This window comes from Taurulus bubalis, assembly GCF_910589615.1.
Source record: "Taurulus bubalis genome assembly, chromosome: 1".
Taxonomy (NCBI): domain Eukaryota; kingdom Metazoa; phylum Chordata; class Actinopteri; order Perciformes; family Cottidae; genus Taurulus; species Taurulus bubalis.
The window spans coordinates 27337451-27355988 of record NC_136589.1 but is presented as its reverse complement, the minus strand read 5'-3'; the positions used below and the strand labels follow the sequence as shown (position 1 = coordinate 27355988).

At 40.6% G+C, this 18538-nt stretch overlaps 1 protein-coding gene across 1 annotated transcript; it reads right to left on the bottom strand.

Moving 5' to 3' along the window:
- Positions 1–1430: 1430 nt before the first annotated feature.
- usp33 (ubiquitin specific peptidase 33) lies at positions 1431–16840 on the bottom strand (the record flags this gene model as incomplete). Its single annotated transcript, XM_079230810.1, has 23 exons — positions 1431–2366; positions 2634–2702; positions 3359–3461; positions 4242–4350; positions 4469–4550; positions 5870–6039; positions 6209–6335; positions 6497–6677; positions 6774–6819; positions 6941–6974; positions 7058–7128; positions 7376–7548; positions 7858–7973; positions 8108–8248; positions 8370–8811; positions 9920–9998; positions 10918–11031; positions 12419–12488; positions 13116–13224; positions 13611–13760; positions 16109–16171; positions 16297–16350; positions 16757–16840. The coding sequence occupies 23 exons, from the start codon at positions 16838–16840 to the stop codon at positions 2209–2211; spliced, it is 2745 nt and encodes a 914-aa protein (XP_079086936.1). The 3' UTR covers positions 1431–2208.
- Between the last annotated feature and the right edge of the window lie 1698 nt (positions 16841–18538).

The following is an 18538-nucleotide window of genomic DNA, read 5'->3' as shown; positions in this document are numbered from 1 at the left end:
CAGCAGGTAAACTCAAAAAGTTAAGGAATAAAACTCCAAACGCAAAAACAACCCAGTGGGTTCATGGAGCCGGACAGCAGGCTAGTTGTTAGCACGCACCGACTTACACGGGAACGTTATTTGACCTAGCTTGCCGTTTAGCAGCGGGCTAACCTTAGCAAATTAACTTACCGTTAGCTCTCGGGGCTAAATATAAAACATTAACGCTTGAGACACCAAACCACAGACTGTTGCACCCGTGAAATCCACATATTACCTTCCACGCTTATGGCGACCCCCCAGGAATAAATACACTACAATCTAAAAGCCCATTTTACTTGTTTTCTCCTTCTTTACGTGAACGACTAGTTAGCCAAGTTGGCTACTTCTCCTCGGCTAGTTTCCCTGTAAACGGCATCGTGCAGACGAGTATCTATCGCGGCGGCTTCAGATGTAAAGCCCCTGTAGTAGCGCCAGTAACCTCGGCTACATGCTAGCTACACTAGCTCGACCAACCGACAGTCATTAAGTCCACCAATAAAACATTAACGGGTGGAGGGACTCGCCACCTGCATCGTTTCACTGGGGTTTACATTTCAACTGATACGCGGTTAACAAACAAGCGGCACAACGGCAGTTGGTAACCGGCAGTTGGTAACCAAGTAGCAGCTAGCCGCTGCAGCCTGGTGTTAGCTCGCCAAGCTAGCTAGCTGATTGTTACGTGCATAACTTTGCCGATGTATTTGTGTTCCGCTAACACTGCCGGTCAGACATTTTTTGGTAGGCTAATAAAGTCAGTTGTTTTAACGTTCGCTGAACTAAAAGCGACGAACTGGAGGTCCGCTTCTAAATAGCGTTTTGTAGCTCAAGAATTACACATACCTCACTTCCGTAAATTTGCTGCACGTTCGGCCGCAGCCATGTTTTCAATCCAGTCAACTAGCGCGAGCCAGGGTGTGTGAGTCGACTCAACCACGCTCGTCAAAATGCAACACTATACTGTACATTTTTGTCCATGCCAAGAGTGCATTCGGTCACACTCTTCGGCGCACCTCGATTAAGTGATGACTCAGTTGTACTTTGTTTACCACGATGGACAATAAACATAAATAAGTTACTTTTCTTTTCAAATATATATCTTGATTCCCATCTAACAACTATTTTTATCTATTGGAAATTGTGACAAAATCAAGGTGACCATAATGTGAAACATGTTTTTCATCAAGATTTAATAGTGTCAGCCAGCAAAATTCAGGATAGATCTTACTCAAGTGACAGCTATATATATGCAAAACCTAGGAGTACAGCATTCTCTTTACCTTGTCAGCCAACACCTGAAGCAACACCATGCCCATACACAAAAATAATGCCTTTAATTAACTAGATTGCTGCTGATTGCATACTGCAATATGCTTTCTGTAGCTGTACAATTTAGTAAAGATTGATCCAGATCATGTTTTGCGTGCACATTTTATGGGCAGCTTTGCATTTACATGCAGTTACATGTGATGTTAAACTGGGATGGAGTGTTAGAGCATGCATTCTTAACAGACTCCACCTGCCACATATTTAAAAAAAAATAATATCAACATTATAACACTCATCTGTGCTAAGTTACCAAGTGCTGAATCCTGACCGACATACTATATCAGTACTGGTACATTCAAATACGAACCAGACATTTGCATAAGCATGCCAATTTGTACTTCTACAGAACAGTGCAAAACACAAAATTAATTCCTGAGACTATTCAGTAATTAGTCCCTTTATAACCTTGTGATTTTCATCCCTTTAAATGTCACATTTTACTTCTTTTACCATTCATTGGGCAATATTCTCGTACAACAGGAAAATGTGTGATATATCTACAGAAAGATGTATTGTGATTAAACAAAATCAGCAACACATGGACATACAATATGTGCTCATTTGGTAAAAAAAAAGAAGCTATATGGCATTCATTCAGTGGAATTTTTAGCTGCACATAATTTAAATGCTTGGTTCTTAAAATAACCTGACATATGAGTGCAAATAGAAATGTAAGAGCTCATTAAACAGATTTGTACAACATGACAAAGCTTTTCAGACATGCTAATTCCACCTGTGAGCAGTCAAAGATGGTCCTGTAGCGCTAAATATGAGGTCCTTTGCTTGAATGCTTTTGAAATAAAAGTCAAGTGCAAAATGAAAAGGCTTTTCGTTTCTTGAATGTTTTCTGCAGAGCGCTGATTAAACAGAGCGCGTCTCCATCTCGATCTTCTCCTCAGACTGAGTTGATTCTGCTTCCTGGTGGCTGACGTTTGGCCGAACCGTCACAAGTGGACCGCCGCCATAGATGGAGTGGAGGAAGTTCCACGTCTCCTCAGAGATCTGCCCCGAATCCGCTCCTGCAGAATCAAAAACACACACACTTAAATATCACTAATATATGCATCTTCTAAGATAATACGATAATCCTCAGACTATGCGAGAGCGGTTCGAACAAAAAAGTTGTATTTATCCACTCTGTGTAAAAAACATTATAGTTTAGTTTATTTCATGCTACTCAAAATTCATAAACAAAGATACAAACCAACATTTTTTTGTACAGTTAAATTAACAAGCATAAAAGTAGAGACATAATACAATATGACAATAATAATAATATGTAGTACCTTGTTTAAGTGTTAAATGGCCGTTCTTGTTGACTGTAATCTTGGAATTATCAATGGGTCCCGGTGGATCTTATTAAAGAGGGAGAAAGACAATTAGCTGTCATAATTATAAACAGCAGTAATATGTATGCTTATTTTTCAGAAAGATTTTCTCAATCCTAATTGTTTCAAAGAGCAGTGATGTTAAAATGTCAAATGTTTTTGTCACACTATGAAAAGCAATCTCTGCGCCCCACTTGCTACAGTGAGAAAACAAATATTAGCGAAGCAGAAGTCAGAGGCAAAAAAGACATTTGCAGAGGTGCCAGATGTAAGATGTAGATGTGACAATACAAAGCAAAATTAGATCGAGTGCAAGGAAATACAATATATTTTGACGCTTCTTTTTTGCTGTAGCGGGAAGGAAGCTTGACTCGGGGGAGTAAAGCAAACTCTTTGAAGATAAATCAAGAGGAGAAATGGGACTTCAGTTCCTTTTGAACATGAGAAGCTTTTGGAAACAAGGGAATTTGTGAGTCCCATATAAAACAGCTTATTTCCCAGGTTCTCCTATCTATGTAAATGTATAGACATGACAGGACATTTGTTTTAAAATTTAAATTTACATCAAATAAAACAATCAGAGCAGCTGTGCTATCACAACAGTAGAGTGGGGAACATTTAGCCTTTTAATAAAACATTTAAACAAGATTGGGGGTGGAAAGGCAAGACTTCTGTCCAATTACCATTGTCTTTCCCTTTGACAAAGCCCTCCCACTCACGAAACCACTGCATGCTGATGCAGTATATGACCACTGGAGACTCCTCCTCCTGGAACGCCTTGTTCAGCTACAGAGAAGACGGGAGAGAGGAAATGGAGGAGGAGTGAGCAGTGGAGACAGGAGGGAGGAGAAAGGGCGCAAAGGGATGGGGTGGAGAAACAGGAGGGGTGAGGGGGAGACAAAAACAAATTAAGTGAGGATGAAAGGATGGAGAGGAGAGGAGATGGGAAAAACTAATCAATTTTCTTTGGTAGTTATTTCCATTAGAACAGAGTATTAATGACTACACTGCACCAATTCCATCTTTCTTGGAAATGACACAACCCCTGTTCCTCTTTTTTATCTTACTGAAGCTCTCTTTCTCACACTTAATAATCAAGTTGTTTTTCTCAGAGCTAAACGCTTGGTGCCATCTAATCCCAACAATCATCAAAAGTAAAACCACAATGTGGACACGGACACACACACTCACTCACTCACTCACTCACTCACTCACTCACACACTCACACACTCACACACTCACACACTCACACACTCACACACTCACTCACACACTCACACACTCACACACTCACACACTCACACACTGAGTGAGTGAGCAGACTGAGCAGGCAATAACAGCTGCATCTGTCCCAATGATGCATGCATTAATAATAAGGCTTTCATTGAGCTCACATCACTTCTCCTGCTGGGATGAAGAGCACCAACACATGTAGTTTATCAACTGGTTCAATAGACTGGAGAATAGGTCTATACAATCATGATCACTGGGCTACAAATCAGACACAATGCAGACTAAGGCTCCATGTCTTGGTGTACATATCGTTAAAAAAAAAAAAAACTTACCCTGACAAACATGTCCAGCTCTGATTTGCGCCGTTTTTCTACTTTTTCTACTTCAATCTGGCATGTGTGGCAAACGTACAGGTGGTTGACAGCCGGTCCTCCACCATACCTGCAGGTAGCAGTCCACATTGACTCAGATGGATTAAATTAACTTCACAAAAAGGAAATTATACTGCAACTGACCCTCCCATTACTTAATCACAGTTGGCCCGGTCTACTGTGTGTACCTGCTGTAAAGGTGATCCCACACGTTCTGTGGCAGCATTATTACCAAGTCTTCAATAAACGCTGCTTTGTTGGGGGGCACACCTGATGAAACACATTGAAACATCCATTAGATATTAACAGTGTAACATTTTAAAGGTGACTATGTGTCTATTATTATGTTAAATAAACGTTAAAGAAGCTCGCAAAATGATGCACCAATACATAAAAACACAAAAGTGCTCTTACCCTTACTATCTAATATCTTACTGTGTAATATCCCAGTCCCACAACAGTTTTCTGACCACGTTTTTCTTTTTCTTTTAACAAACGATCACTCTCGTATCCAAACTACAACCATAATCTGTGAATGGGAATCAAAAGCGCAGACCGTGCCTCAGGCAGAATGATTTAGGGCCCCACAACATTAGAGGACAAACTTTCTTCTTCAAAAATGTACGGGCAAAAAACATTTCATGGCTGTTCATACGAAAATTCTCTCCTGGAGAAATATGCTGCATGCCTAAATATATATTTCTGATGACGTCCTCAGCTATAAACAGGAAAAACAGGGACACTTGAAAACAAAACAACTGCTGCAACACAATCATGATTTCACTGCAATGATATTATCCCTATGTATAGTAGGGCTGAACGATTTTCAAAAAACATCTAATTGCAACATGATTTGTGATATTATATATCACAAATTATATATCTAATTTTCATTAAAAAAAGACTAAATGATTATGGTCTGATTTTTGCAAGGATCTGTATCAAAGAAAAATGTTTTCTTGAGTTGGTAGAATATGATGTGCAGTACAGGCAGCAGGACAATAATGTATTACAATTTTAATTTGAACTTTAACAAATACTGCACCTCCTGCGATTTAAATAAATTGCAGTAGTATTGCAATTTCGATAAAATTCTAACTAAACTAATTGTCAGTTATTAAGTGCTCCTGTGGGTGCTTACTTGCAGAATGAAACATATTCTCTGCTACCATTGTATTACAACAGCTTTATCATAAATGTTTCCTATTTAATTTTCAATTCCTTAATTTCCAGCCATCTCTGAATAGTGGGCAGAAAAGAAAGCAGCTTGATTGGCACAAAAGCCTTTTATAATTCTTCCCTCTTATCTGCTAAAACGAGAGAGGCGGATCATCTGCTCAGAGAGATGCAAACCCCCCTTTTTGAAGTCTGCTGTGTTGTGAAGGGAATACTCTGTAGTCTTTGTCAAAGTCAAAAATCCACAGCAAAGGATAAAAGCAAAGGCTCTGTTTTTGAAGAGGAGAGCACAATTTCTTCTCTTAAATGCTTGTGCAATAGAACAGAAAAAGAAGGGGGGAAAAAGGATTCCTGTTGGGGGACACTTTCACCTCTGAGCAGTTTCAGTATGATGATGACATAGTCACACGCACCTCCATGCAAACACAGGAAGTCGTCATTGGAAATGGGCCCCGGCTCAGCAAATGTCTTGAACTTGTTAAGCCACTGGCGGGAGATGTAGAACTGCAGAAGGCTGGGCTCCATCATGTTGAATAAACCAGACACCCTCCTGCGTTCTTTCAGTGCATCCTCGTTGCTCTTTCTGGGACACGAACAGACCCACAGATTAATTACTGCTGCAAGTGAGTGATCAAAAGTGAGATGAAAGTTATGAATATCAAAGCAGCACAGTGAATCTTAAAATGTTTCACAGATGAAAGGAGTCCTGTTCACAACTGTCTGAGTTTAACGACTGAAGTGTGTTGGCTTACTTATAGAAGAGCACATACGCCTCAGCATTCTGGACACAGGATTCAGACACCTCGGTCACACTTTGGTCGTCAAATTCATACCACAGATTGTTCACATCATTCCTACAGTACGCTATGTAGTGGCCACCTGGGAACACAATGCGGGAAATGTGTTAGAGCAGCATTCATAAACCTAACAAGTACATGTGAAATGTGTCTACAGGCTAATGAATACAGGACACTTCTATGTGCCAACTGAAGGCGGAGGGCCCAGTCTGAGCAGAAAGAGGAGGGACTGTGCCCACTCACTGCTGGCAGTTCCGTGGTGACAGATGACTGACAGCAGGTCATAGTTGGTGGTTTGGGTGGAGCTGTCTTTGGCCAGGAAAGGCTGCAGGTCCAGGCCCTCAAGCGGGAAGGAGACGTGGGTGCTTATCTTGGTGGAGAACATCAGTTCGTGCCTGAAGCGCTTCAAATGAACACACAGGATCTGGAGCAGGGGAAACGCACAAAGAAGTTTTCATTTAGAAATCCTGTGTGTTAAGAAATAAGGGAAAATACATGACATGAAGAGTCGTCGGTTTACCTCTGGCAAACTTTGCATTTTACAAAATTTGACTCCGTTTCGTAATCTAAGAGAAGAAAAAAGAAAAGAAGACGGACATTCATTTTTTTGTTCCAGACAATTTGTTTTCTATTGTGAAATAAATTAGTCCAATTCAGTATTCAACAAAGTCAGAATTAGACACTCACTTCTTGCATTTTTCACAGCTGTACATGTTGTCTCCTGGAAAACAACAAGCACAGAATTACTGAGACATCAAACGTAATGTTTGTGCTGGTAGAACACATTTCCGCCCACTTGCTCACCCTTTAGTTCATCTCTGGCAAAGAAAGCTGCAAGACAATCTTGTAGCGTAACCACTGGACCCCAGAACCAACTACAAATAGAACAGAGGGGTGGATTTTACACACAAATAATAAAGTAAACAGTCACTTGAGCTAGACTGTGAAGAATGCAAACAACTAGTGTACATATGGGAGCGCCTTGAAGGCAGAGTGGTTACAGCGCATACCATATAATCACAACATCTTGGGGTTGATTCCATCCTCGGGACCTTTGTTGCAGGTCATATAAAAGGATAGATGCCAAAAGCAACAACTATAATGAACATATTATTAACACACCTCTTGATGTACTCCATGACAAATGAAATCCAGCCCTGCGGTGCATAAGCTTCACCACAAGAGCCGGCTTTAACCAAGGAGGTCTGGTGGGTGGCGGAGTGGAGCTTGGCCAGGTCTTCCTTTCCTGGGATGGGCAACGAGATATCCTGGAAGTTCTCCAGGGTCACCGACACCTGACAGCAGTAAAGCTTATACTCTGGTCACATTTACAGCCTATTATTTTCTTTTTACATGGTTTTGCCTATCATTTTGTAGCAAGACATTATTCTTGTTACTTCACAATTATCAGAATATGTGACACGAGGGTGGATGTACAACTACATCCACAGTGTGTTGGAACAGCAGAGCTAATCACATTTTTTTTAAATAATAAAACAATTGTAAGACCTTGAAATGAAATGACACAATGACACATTCTCTAGTGGTCTCCTGCTATGGTCCCTCTCGCCCTCTTAGAAATCCCATTTATTGTCCACACTAACCCGATCACAGGTGAGGCACTGAACTGAGCTGACAATGGTCCCATCAAACACATCTGAGATGACACTGCGGTATTTCTTCTGACGCTTGCTCTTAGGTGGGCAGAATGTGGTCACTGCTGGATAAAGCCAGAGAGAGAGGTACATTGGAGAATGGTGTTTTACACAAGATAGACACATGATATAACTACATTGAACCCTGACTTTTAAGCTCTGGATCTGGATATGGCTGCCTCCGATTATGCAGAAGTACCTTTTTTGTGTGCAGGGTTGAGGCTGGGCCAGCCTGAAGCAGCTTTGGGCGGGCTGCTGGACGTTTTGGGAACGTGTGCCTCCATCGGGACTGGACTCTGTGGTCTTGTGGAGTTGGACATTTGGATGTCTGGGAAGGAATCTGGCAGAGAGCAGGCCAAATATTAGATAATTTCAATACCATAAATTTGATGCTGCTTATTATAAAGTAAAGTAGATGGTGGCTAAAATAAAACATGACGTCTCATCTCCTCCATAATAACCTGATGTTCTTCCTTGAACTTTGATGGCTCCCTGGCTGCTGATAATGGGCGTGGTTTCAGTGGTAGTGTCAACATCTTTGTCCATGTCCACTCCAGTGCTTCCACCCATAACCCCATTAACTCCAGAGCGGTAAAGGTCATTAATCATGTTCTTATCCTTTTGCCACTCCCTGTTGGACTGGATCTCATCTTGCTCAGGAATCAGCATCTCGGCCTCGTTGGTGTCATTCTTTATCACGTTACCGCCCTGCACCTCATTATCGGCACGCTCGCTGCTGCCACAGGACTCGCATGACTGGAAGTCGTCTGACTGACTGCGGTTGTCCTCCTCGGGGCCATTGTCCACGGTGATGCCGTCGGCGTGGTCATAGGGCTCCGGCAGCGTCTCCTTCAACTCCTCGTGAAGTTGATCCATCAAGCAGCGCAGAAACTCCTGAGAGTCCTGGAGGCCAAGTAGGAATAATAACAAGAAATGTCAGCTGCTCTCGCAAATTAGTTTCAGCTGAGAACAGTTTTTTCGCATTTATTTTGGTCATAGTAGTCTGTGAAAAAATTATTAAGCAATTTCCTCTCCCTGAAAATAACATACAAAATATAATGCAGCACTAGTTCTTCCAGCAAAGCTATCTGGAAGAAAAAAAGTCCTCTAAATTACTAACAACAATCACTAACTGCCTTGTTTATCCCAAATCACAAAATCCGAAACCAAATGCTCATGAATGTGTAGTCAGACTTAATGAACCTCAGACATCTAATCTCCCTCTCAAGCCAAATTGACTCTCCTCTACCAAAAACCGGAATGTTACCTTCATTCATAGCAATGCTGATTCCAAGGCTGTGCAGCCCAGCATGGCGTGACAAATGAATATTCCTCACATAACTCCTCTGAAAAAACACTGGCAAGCCAAGAGGAAACGGGCCCTTTTATCGTTTCACCACTCAGGCTTATAAATCCCATATTTACAGACACTGGACAAAGTACAACAGTCTTTGGAAATCCTTTATAACGTTAATCTTTTCTTTCAAGCACTGCCTGGAATCAAATCAAACAATTTACCTTTAGTTTCCAAGTGAGGTTTAATGTGTGCATTTGCATCAGAATGTCTGAGAACGTAATTGCAAGGCAAAGGATTCTGCTTATCTGGCTGAGTGACTTGAGCTGCTAAAGTAATTTCTATAAAAGGCACAAGCATGGGGGGATAAGGAGTGGAAGAGAAAAGGGAAACTGTATACGATCTGGGGCAACTTCATAGTCTGGGCGTCCGACCTAGGATAATCTCAGCTCAGCACAAATTCATTTTTAAAGAATTCAATTCAGTTCAAACCATAATCCATGTTTTATATTCATATTTACCGCATAATATTCTCAGTATTTGCAAAGCAAAAAGGTAAAAGGATAAAATCCCCCATTTGGGTCACAACAACTGGTCACAAACATACTGTTGAATTTGTCTCCAACCGTCAACAAGAGGGCCTTCATCTTTATGAATGATGAATATGTGCACATGCAATCAAATTGCACATTTATTTCACCATCTGCAAGGACCCACCTGCTGAGAATATCCTCTAAACATGGGGTTTATGGTTTTGATCCCCTGGAACAAGTTGGTTGGGACCACGTAGGAGGGTCTGCAATGTGACAAAACACAGCATGCTTTACAAGTATTGTAATGGGCAATATCACAATAGAGAGCTGCGGGGATGATGTATTTATGAAGGCCAACCTGAACGTTAACATCACTCTGATCTCCTAAACAAAAAGACACTGGGATTATTGCAGAAAATAATCTCTGTGGCAACACAAATTTATAATACTTGTTCAGCAAGTTTATCTTCACAAATTAACACCACTTTTATGATTTTTGAAGCGTCAGAAGTAAAAAGCTTACATTAGATGATAAACAGACTACATCTCAGTCACATGACTATACATCACCTCCACTAAACCAACTAGTCTCATTATTATTTTATTGAATAATAATTATTTTGAGTGAATGGGTCATGATTTCTGGAAAGTCACAGTGCGGTTGAGTTTTTCAAATGTATTATTTTGGCACTTTGAGCACCACAAGCCGAGTGCCGTATAGTTTGATCATATTTGATAGAAGGCAGACATCTCTATAGCCAATATCTTCAAAACTAGACAACTCCTATAAAAAAAAAACAGCAATACAGATGAAAGGAACAATAGGTGTTTATTTTTATTTTAGGGTGAACTGCGCCTTTAAAAATTCAGTGATATATAAACTGGCGTATATGTCGTAGAACAAAACATTAAAATCTCTTAAGCTTCTGTTAACCACAGACCTTATTTCAGATATCTAACCAAAAACCCATTTTGGATCCGGAAGTGAAAAATGTCCACTCATTTCTGGGTTTTAGGAGTCATTTCTACAGCACTCTATAAAGTGATGTGTTATATAGAGTCTGAAATGAAGACTAGCTGCTTCAGAAATGTGATTCAAGTTCAATTGTTGAAGCACTAAAGCTCTGGAGTCATATTCTAAACATTGCCTGGGGGCAACATTAAAAAAAGTGATACTCCTACCTGTTCTTGTGCCACAGGTCTGACACTAGTTTCTGGTAGCTTTTGCAGAGTGCAGGTTTCTTGTCTGTCCTCACCATGCCGCCGCATTCAAGAAAGAATTGTGTCAAGGGCGGGCTGCAGTGGAAAGAGGTATAAATATAACAAAACATATATTATGAGTGCACCAAACAAGCCTTTACTGTATTCTGTCCATTAGCAGATTAATTAGATCACCAAAAAGCTTGCAATGCAGTGGCTTATTCTCACAAACCTGCATATAATCCTCAATAATTCTAAGAGAAGCAGATATAATTCAGAGAAGTACAAGCTTTGGTAATGTTATGATCTGCAAATCATCTTAGGTTCAATATGCTTTTACTATTAAATTCATATATACAAAAAATGTCTAATATGAAAGGAAATCCAGAGCAGCTCTTCTGCCTCTAATTTTGATTAATTGTGTTTCATTAAATCCATATTTCACTCCGAGAGTAAGATTCCTAGAGGTACTGGCTAATGCAAGAAAATTCCTCACGCAGAAATTAAATAGTTGAAAAGAAAAACAGCTGAGGGGATTTCATCTGATAGATACAGAGTGAATAGGAATATGCGTGAAAGAAACAAACTACAGAATGAAAAGGGTATGGAGCGCTCCCTTCCCACGCAGGAGAAAAGTCCTTCGAACTGAATAATGACCCAACGGTAAATGAAAGAAGCAGCACCCACACAAACAGACAACAAAGGAAAGTTTCAGAAAGGTCCCTCCTTTCCGCAGCTGCGTGACTCAGTTCTTCCTATTTTTGGAACGTGATTTAGATTGCAAATTTTGACCCACTTCTTTTCCCATTTTGGCTTATATCCAGACTAGGCATTATCCATTTCATTAAAAAATATACTGGGGGTGGGGGTAGATATTATTAGAGAGGAGGAAAGGGTTTGCTGGGATTTGCTGCTCCATGAAAAAATAAAATAAAAAGTAAAATGTAAAAGTACAAAGTAAGTAATAACATAGCCTGTGGCTCTGCAGTGGAGCTCTAATGTGAGTACCACACCAACAATCCAATCATAAAGAATGAATCAGAAGGATTGGTAATTCAATAAACAATAGAAAGACTCTAAATAAAAAGAGTGAGTAAGTACAGTTTCACATGTCTCGTAAAAAGACATGGTGGGAAAAGAAAAAGGGAAAGGAGAAGAAGAAGGAACAGAAGATATCAGGAAAGAGTTGAGCTTCGTTTGTAACAAGATCCTCCAGGGAACTACGAAAGGCCATTTCTGGCGTCTCAAATGGTGCACTGCAGCAATTTTCACTCAGCCGTCACTCTCCAAAATGAGTGGAGCCATGTTTTTTTTGTTTTTTTTGTCAACAAGAATCAGACAAGCAGTTACTAAAACAGCAAATGGCTACTTAAAAGGAGCGTGTTGAAAGTGTGAGTACGAAAAGTGGAGAGTAACATGAAATAGCACAGAAGAGCATGCGATGTCAGCGAGGTGACAGAAAGCAGGTTATTGGAGGTCTCACCAGTTGGACAGGGCCTGGAGGGCAGCGTTCATGTAGCAGGTGTTGCCTATGTTCTTCAGTCCCGTCAGGCCTGAGGGAGACAGAACACACTGAAGAAATTAAAACAAGCCACTCATTAAATGCTTGTACATTTTGTAAATGGCAGCCAGAAAGCCACTACAATTTTAACAGTGTTTAACGGTCTTAAAATTGGAGAGCCTTTCTGGCGGCCATAAGCATTAACGCTCCAAGATTCATATTTTTCAGCAAGAGCAGAAAAGATGTCTGCTCGGTGTATTTTTACTTTTTCTATGATTTCTAAACAGATTTATGACATTAATTCACAATGGACATTGACGATAATAAACTTGGAAAGTATAAGCCACACTGACTCAAAACATACTGTATGTGTATTATGTCTGTGTTCAGATTTGAAGTTATGACTTAAAGTATCTTAAATGCCTAACAGTTGGTAAATCTCAGATCTTATGTGACCAGCCAGTCTGTAGTCTTACAACACGTATTTTCTTCACCTCTTGATCTGTATTATAAATAACCTGAGCTTTAGCACATATAGCTGACATTGAACTGCAATAAACACTGTCTTTAGTGACTAAAGTTAGTGCCTAACAGTACAAATGTAATATGAGTGGATTGTGTTTTTTTATTATTGTACTAGTTGTTCAGTTTGTTTCAACATTCTTCTGTGTAAGCTGACCTCTGGCACGCAGTTCATCCTCCTCCTCTGTCTCCATATCCAGGTCTTCACAGCCTCCATTAGGGGGCACTCTCAAAGAGGTTGGGCTCCCAGGGGCCCTGCTGTTATCCTGGAGAAACAACGCCACAGCACACACAGACCTGGTCATAAAACTCTAATCTAGTGAAAGAAAAACTACGTACAGTTTGACTGATAGTTCAACTGTCACTCGGGATAGACTGGTGGAAATTGTTATCGCACAGCTCTGATAAGTACGACGGGAGAGCACGTGAAGTTGTGTAACAAAGCAAAAATGCAGTAAACATGCAATGTAAACACGTTCATTCAGACAACAATAGGAAGGAAAAGGAAAACGTTGATGTTGACTTTAATCTATACATGTGAATTTTTTCACTTGCTGCTGCTCAATTATTTAACCTGCTTTATAACTCTGCAATTATATAACGCATGTAAGCTTTAAAGAAACCATAAAACATGATGAAAGCTGGCTCTTACCTGTCCAGCATTCTGTGGCGATTGAAGGGGCTTGCTGTTGGCGTGGGCAGAGTGAGGACCAAGCTTTCGCTCCAGGAAAACCTCTTTGCCGCAGGCGTAGCACCACACTCTGAGCGTGGTCAGGTTCACCGTGAGGTTGTGCCTCGTCTCCTGCACACAAAGTTGATCAAGATATTGTGAACAGACACATCAGACTGTGTAAACAAAGAGAAACAAGAAGACAGTGTTAACATATATTCAAGAACAGCTAGTTAAGCATCTCACTGGACAATAACAACTTACATAAAAATTACAGGTGTGCCCACTGGTGGCTAGGCCTGCCTATTTCTATGGTGTATAAACTAAACGTGTCTGGAAGATTCTGGCACAGCTAATGCAATAGTCTAGATGAACAATGGATTTTTCCTCAAGCACAATGCGAGTTTTCAGTCCAAATTAAGTATTGACAGATCCTGCCTCTTTATCTCCTAACATGTGTTACTATGGCCTAGTGTGGAACACTGGATAAATGAAAATGCGTGTTATGCAATGTCAGAGTTATTGATAATATAGATTTCGTAGTTTAAACGAAAATGTACAGAAAACTAAATGTCTACTAATGTTTCTACAGATACAGGAGTACAGCAACCCTGCAACACATATCAACCCCTTCTGCAACCAAATACATTTCAGTGCAAAGAAAACCTAATATACAATGCCAAACAGTACAATCCTACACTGATTTGTATTTTAAATTTAACTATTGCAACTATGTTCTCATTTTTGGTGCAATTGACATTTACAACCATGTAGACAATGTATTAAGGCTGCAGTTAACAAGTAGTATAATGTATATTACGCTCAATCAATTGTTTGGTCTACAAATGTCAGAACATTTGACCTACGGTATGCTACATTTTCAACTTTCTTGTTTTGATTGACCAAAAGTCCAAAACCCAACGATATTCATTCTGTTAACACATAAGACCAAGAGAAGAGGAATCCTCACAACAGTGACCTTTGAGCTTGAAAATGACTTAACAACACTCAAGAAGAAGATGGCATTCAAACATAGGGCTCCCTTATGTCCCCTGCCTATGATGCTTTTTGCAGGTAAACAAAACTAACCTCCTTACCCTCCGAAATATGAATGCAACAGAACCGAAAATAGCAGGGCAGACACTTGCTGCCTTTTGAAAAAAATGGCTGAGTTCTGCTGACCCACTGCTGCTCTGCCTAACACCAGCAGCCTGGCAGGTCGACAGGAGACTGAACGTGAGCAGCAGGCAGCCAGCAGTCCTGCATTATTCATCAGGGCTGCATTAGCCTTCACACAGCGGGGGCACACCAGACTGAGCACGGCCATGAAACTCCCCAGCTTAAATAATTTAGGAAGGAAAGTATACCAGGTCGGGCATTAATAACAAGCTGGATTTATAAGGAGGATGTTTTTGGCCCACAATTTTTTTTTTTGTATTATAAAACATTAGTTTCAACTTCTGAAATTCGCTGATCACACTGTAACTTTTCTAGACGTTTTGAAACAGTCACTCATATTTACTCGCAGTATAGTTTGACTGGCAGAGGCCTGATCTGAACCAACAGGAGACTTTCTCATTTCATAGTCAAGATGTTTTATTGTTCCCTTCCCATCACGGCCTCTAAAGCCCTAATCAAGCATGGCTGTCATTCTTACAAGGAAAAGAAAAAATATTTTTTATGAGAAAAAAAAAACAAAATACACAAAAGGTGGTTGGCGAGCTGCACAGAGAGATGACCTTGATGAAATTCACTGGTTATATCATTTAAAAAAAATCAGTCCACTAATATTAAATATATTTACTAGCACACTGTGTAGTTTTCATCTGTGTGGAGTGCACTGTTTTTGATGAACAGGCCCTTTCTGGACAATGGTTTGAGTAGCTACGCAGATACTAATTACATAATCCTCCGTCTTTGCTTCCAACCCCACTTGGCCCTGGCATGCTGGAGGAAAAACATTAGTCAACACTGGGAACACCAGAGGCTGAGTAAAGCTTCAGAGCAGCTAGGAGGGGCTGATACTGTAACCATGGAACTGACAGTGAATCTCCTTCACTTCCCAGAGGAATGGGAATTAATAATGGATGCTCCACTGCTGAAATTGCACTGAAAGTGGAGGTGTCAGCAGACAGAGCTGGCTTGATGTTTTTTAACAATGTGTGCCCTTCAAAAGCTAAAAGATTCACGTGCTGGCTCTTCGATCATGAAGAGACAAATGTTAAAAATAAAGTAGTGCTGGAGGCAGTTTTATTCCAAGTCGTGGCTCCTGGGACTCTGAAGTGGTATTCTTGTCCTGTCCTGCCATCTGTGCCTCCTCTGCCTCTCCAGTGACACCTCTCCTCCTCTTTTGGTGACATCTTTTTTTAATTCAGCATCACAGTAAAGACTGTCCTCCCTTTCAGTCACATCCCTTCCTCGCTCTTTCTATGGATGGCTTTAATATACACGAAAGGCATCAGTAAGCGGCGATCTCTCACCTGCGAGTGCACGGTGCTGTGGTCAGTGTGAGATTCTCCACAGCCTACATATGCACAGCCATTCTGGAGATAAAAACAAACAGAGGATATGGAAATCAAAAACAGAACTCACATGTTGCTGGTGAGAAAGAAAAGTGTTCAGACGTTTTACATTAAAAAAAAAGAAGTGAGGTTGAGCATCGTCTTACCTCCAAACACGCCCACAAATTTGGTCCTCCAACTTTACAGTCTTGGCACTGGCCCTAGAATAAAATTTAAAAAACTCAAAATCAGACTTGGTAAAGTGATGTAACATTATTTTGTGTTCCTGCAGGTCATCTGAAGGTCAAGTTAAATAAGACTTTAGAGTCCTTTATAATACCACATAGAATGCAATTGAATGTCTGTTTCATGACCAAAGAATGAAAGTATGATAGAAGCAGTTAATCAAATGAATGGGACCTGAATCCAGACAAGTGGCCTAAAATGGAAGGATGGATTGACAAAAGAAAAATGATACAGGTCTGACGGTGTTGACTGAAACTCCACTTAACAGGAATGAACATCCTCCTGTGAACACGAACCACTGTCAGGACAATCACCCGAACAAGAAAACAGAGTGGTTGGAATGTTATGAGTAGAGCAGTGGACAGGACCATGAGGACTCACATGGGATTTCTGAATGAGTTCTTCCTTGGTGATCTCCCCCACGCAGTCCAGGTGGGGGCAGTCACAGCCGGAAGCCGGAAGCATCACTTGGTCTCACAGGTCTGAGAGAGAGAATTGGATGAAACACGACTTGCATTTTAAGTAGGCAATTTATAAAACCACGTGGGATTTCTGGTTTTAAAAGAACATTCATCAACCCCATATCTAATCCTTGATAGAGTAAGGAGCAGATATATCCAAAGAACAGCAGAAAAGGAAAAGAAAAAAAGTCAGGCTACTGTATCCAGAGTCAGCTTTTTGTCATGCATGCATGGCCTGACAAATTCCTCTTATTATCAGACACTGACATGCCATGCAGCTCATGCCACAGCTGTCAACAACTCCTGTGGGACAAGCAGTGTGATTATAGACAGTCTTACATTCACGGAATAACTATTATATAGGCCAATTTAGGATGGTGGTGATGCAACTGCACAGTCATCGCCATGAATGATTTCAGTGCTGATACTGCAGAAACATCGCAGACACGCAGACAATTAGAGGTTTGAACAAGGTTAGAACAAATCTTCTGCAAACACAGGCCAAAGGATTAAATTCTGCTAATCACCAAAGCTCAACCAGTGCATCTAAAAACATGTATATCTTCATGTCTACTCCAGTGATTTTATTCCACTTCCCATGACAGCAAGATATACAAAGGATGACCTACTATGAGACAAGCTCTGCAAATATGAACGTGGGCCACGTGTTCTCATCACCACCACTGACAGCGGCATCGAAATGGATGATACCTCTGAATGAATACATGAGGCAACGTACTAGAGGAAGAAGCCCACAAGTGTTTACATGTGCAATGGTATTCTGATCATGTTTAAGTTTTTGTTTATGTGTATGTAACTATCATATCCTGGTTTCAGAAACCCACATTAGCCCCAGTTTGGATAAGTATGCAAGAGGACTACCCCGGAAGAAACAGCAGTACTGCATGTTCACACATTATCCAAGTTTCTGATCACTGCCTGGCTGTAATGTGTGCAGGTGCGTCTTCATCAACGTAAGTTATCCAACATAATAGTAATTCTATGAACTTGATTATGGTAATAAACAATATGTTGACAATCAATACTCAGTCATTAGAGATCAGTGGTAGAAATGTTAAGGAATTAAAATGCACTAAACCATGATACTTATGTTCAATTGGCTCTTGGTGGAAGACCATTTTAAAGCAGAAAAAAACGTGTTGAATTGTCGCATTTGGTCCACAAAAGCTTGTCTCCAGGGCAGTAACATATAGAAGTACAATACTACATCATTTCTGGCAAGTATATGATGTGTTCAAATCGTAAATTATGCAATAGCTTAATGATTCCTGCTGTACTTCTTTTTCCCCAATGTGTATAAGAAAGATCTGCAGCTACATGACATATAATCCCTGGACAGTAGTAGGATGACAGGAAACCACTGGAGGTATTGGTTATCCGGCTTCTTGAGAAGGCTGCAGTTCCATCTCCACTAATTATGTAAACAAGGCTCATGCACATGGGCCCTTAGGAGGCTTTGTGGTAGCAGGGGATTCGCATGAAGAGTGACAAAGGACATGCTGTCTGATAACGCTATCAACCAGCAGTCACAGCAGCTGTTAATTTCTCACTCTTCATAATCTTACATGTGTAATACCACTAATTCAAAATATTGATCATGATGAGAAACATCCTGTGGCTGAAAAGGCCTCTTCCAACCTAAAACTTGTATTGTCAATGTATCTCTCACCCACAAGACACC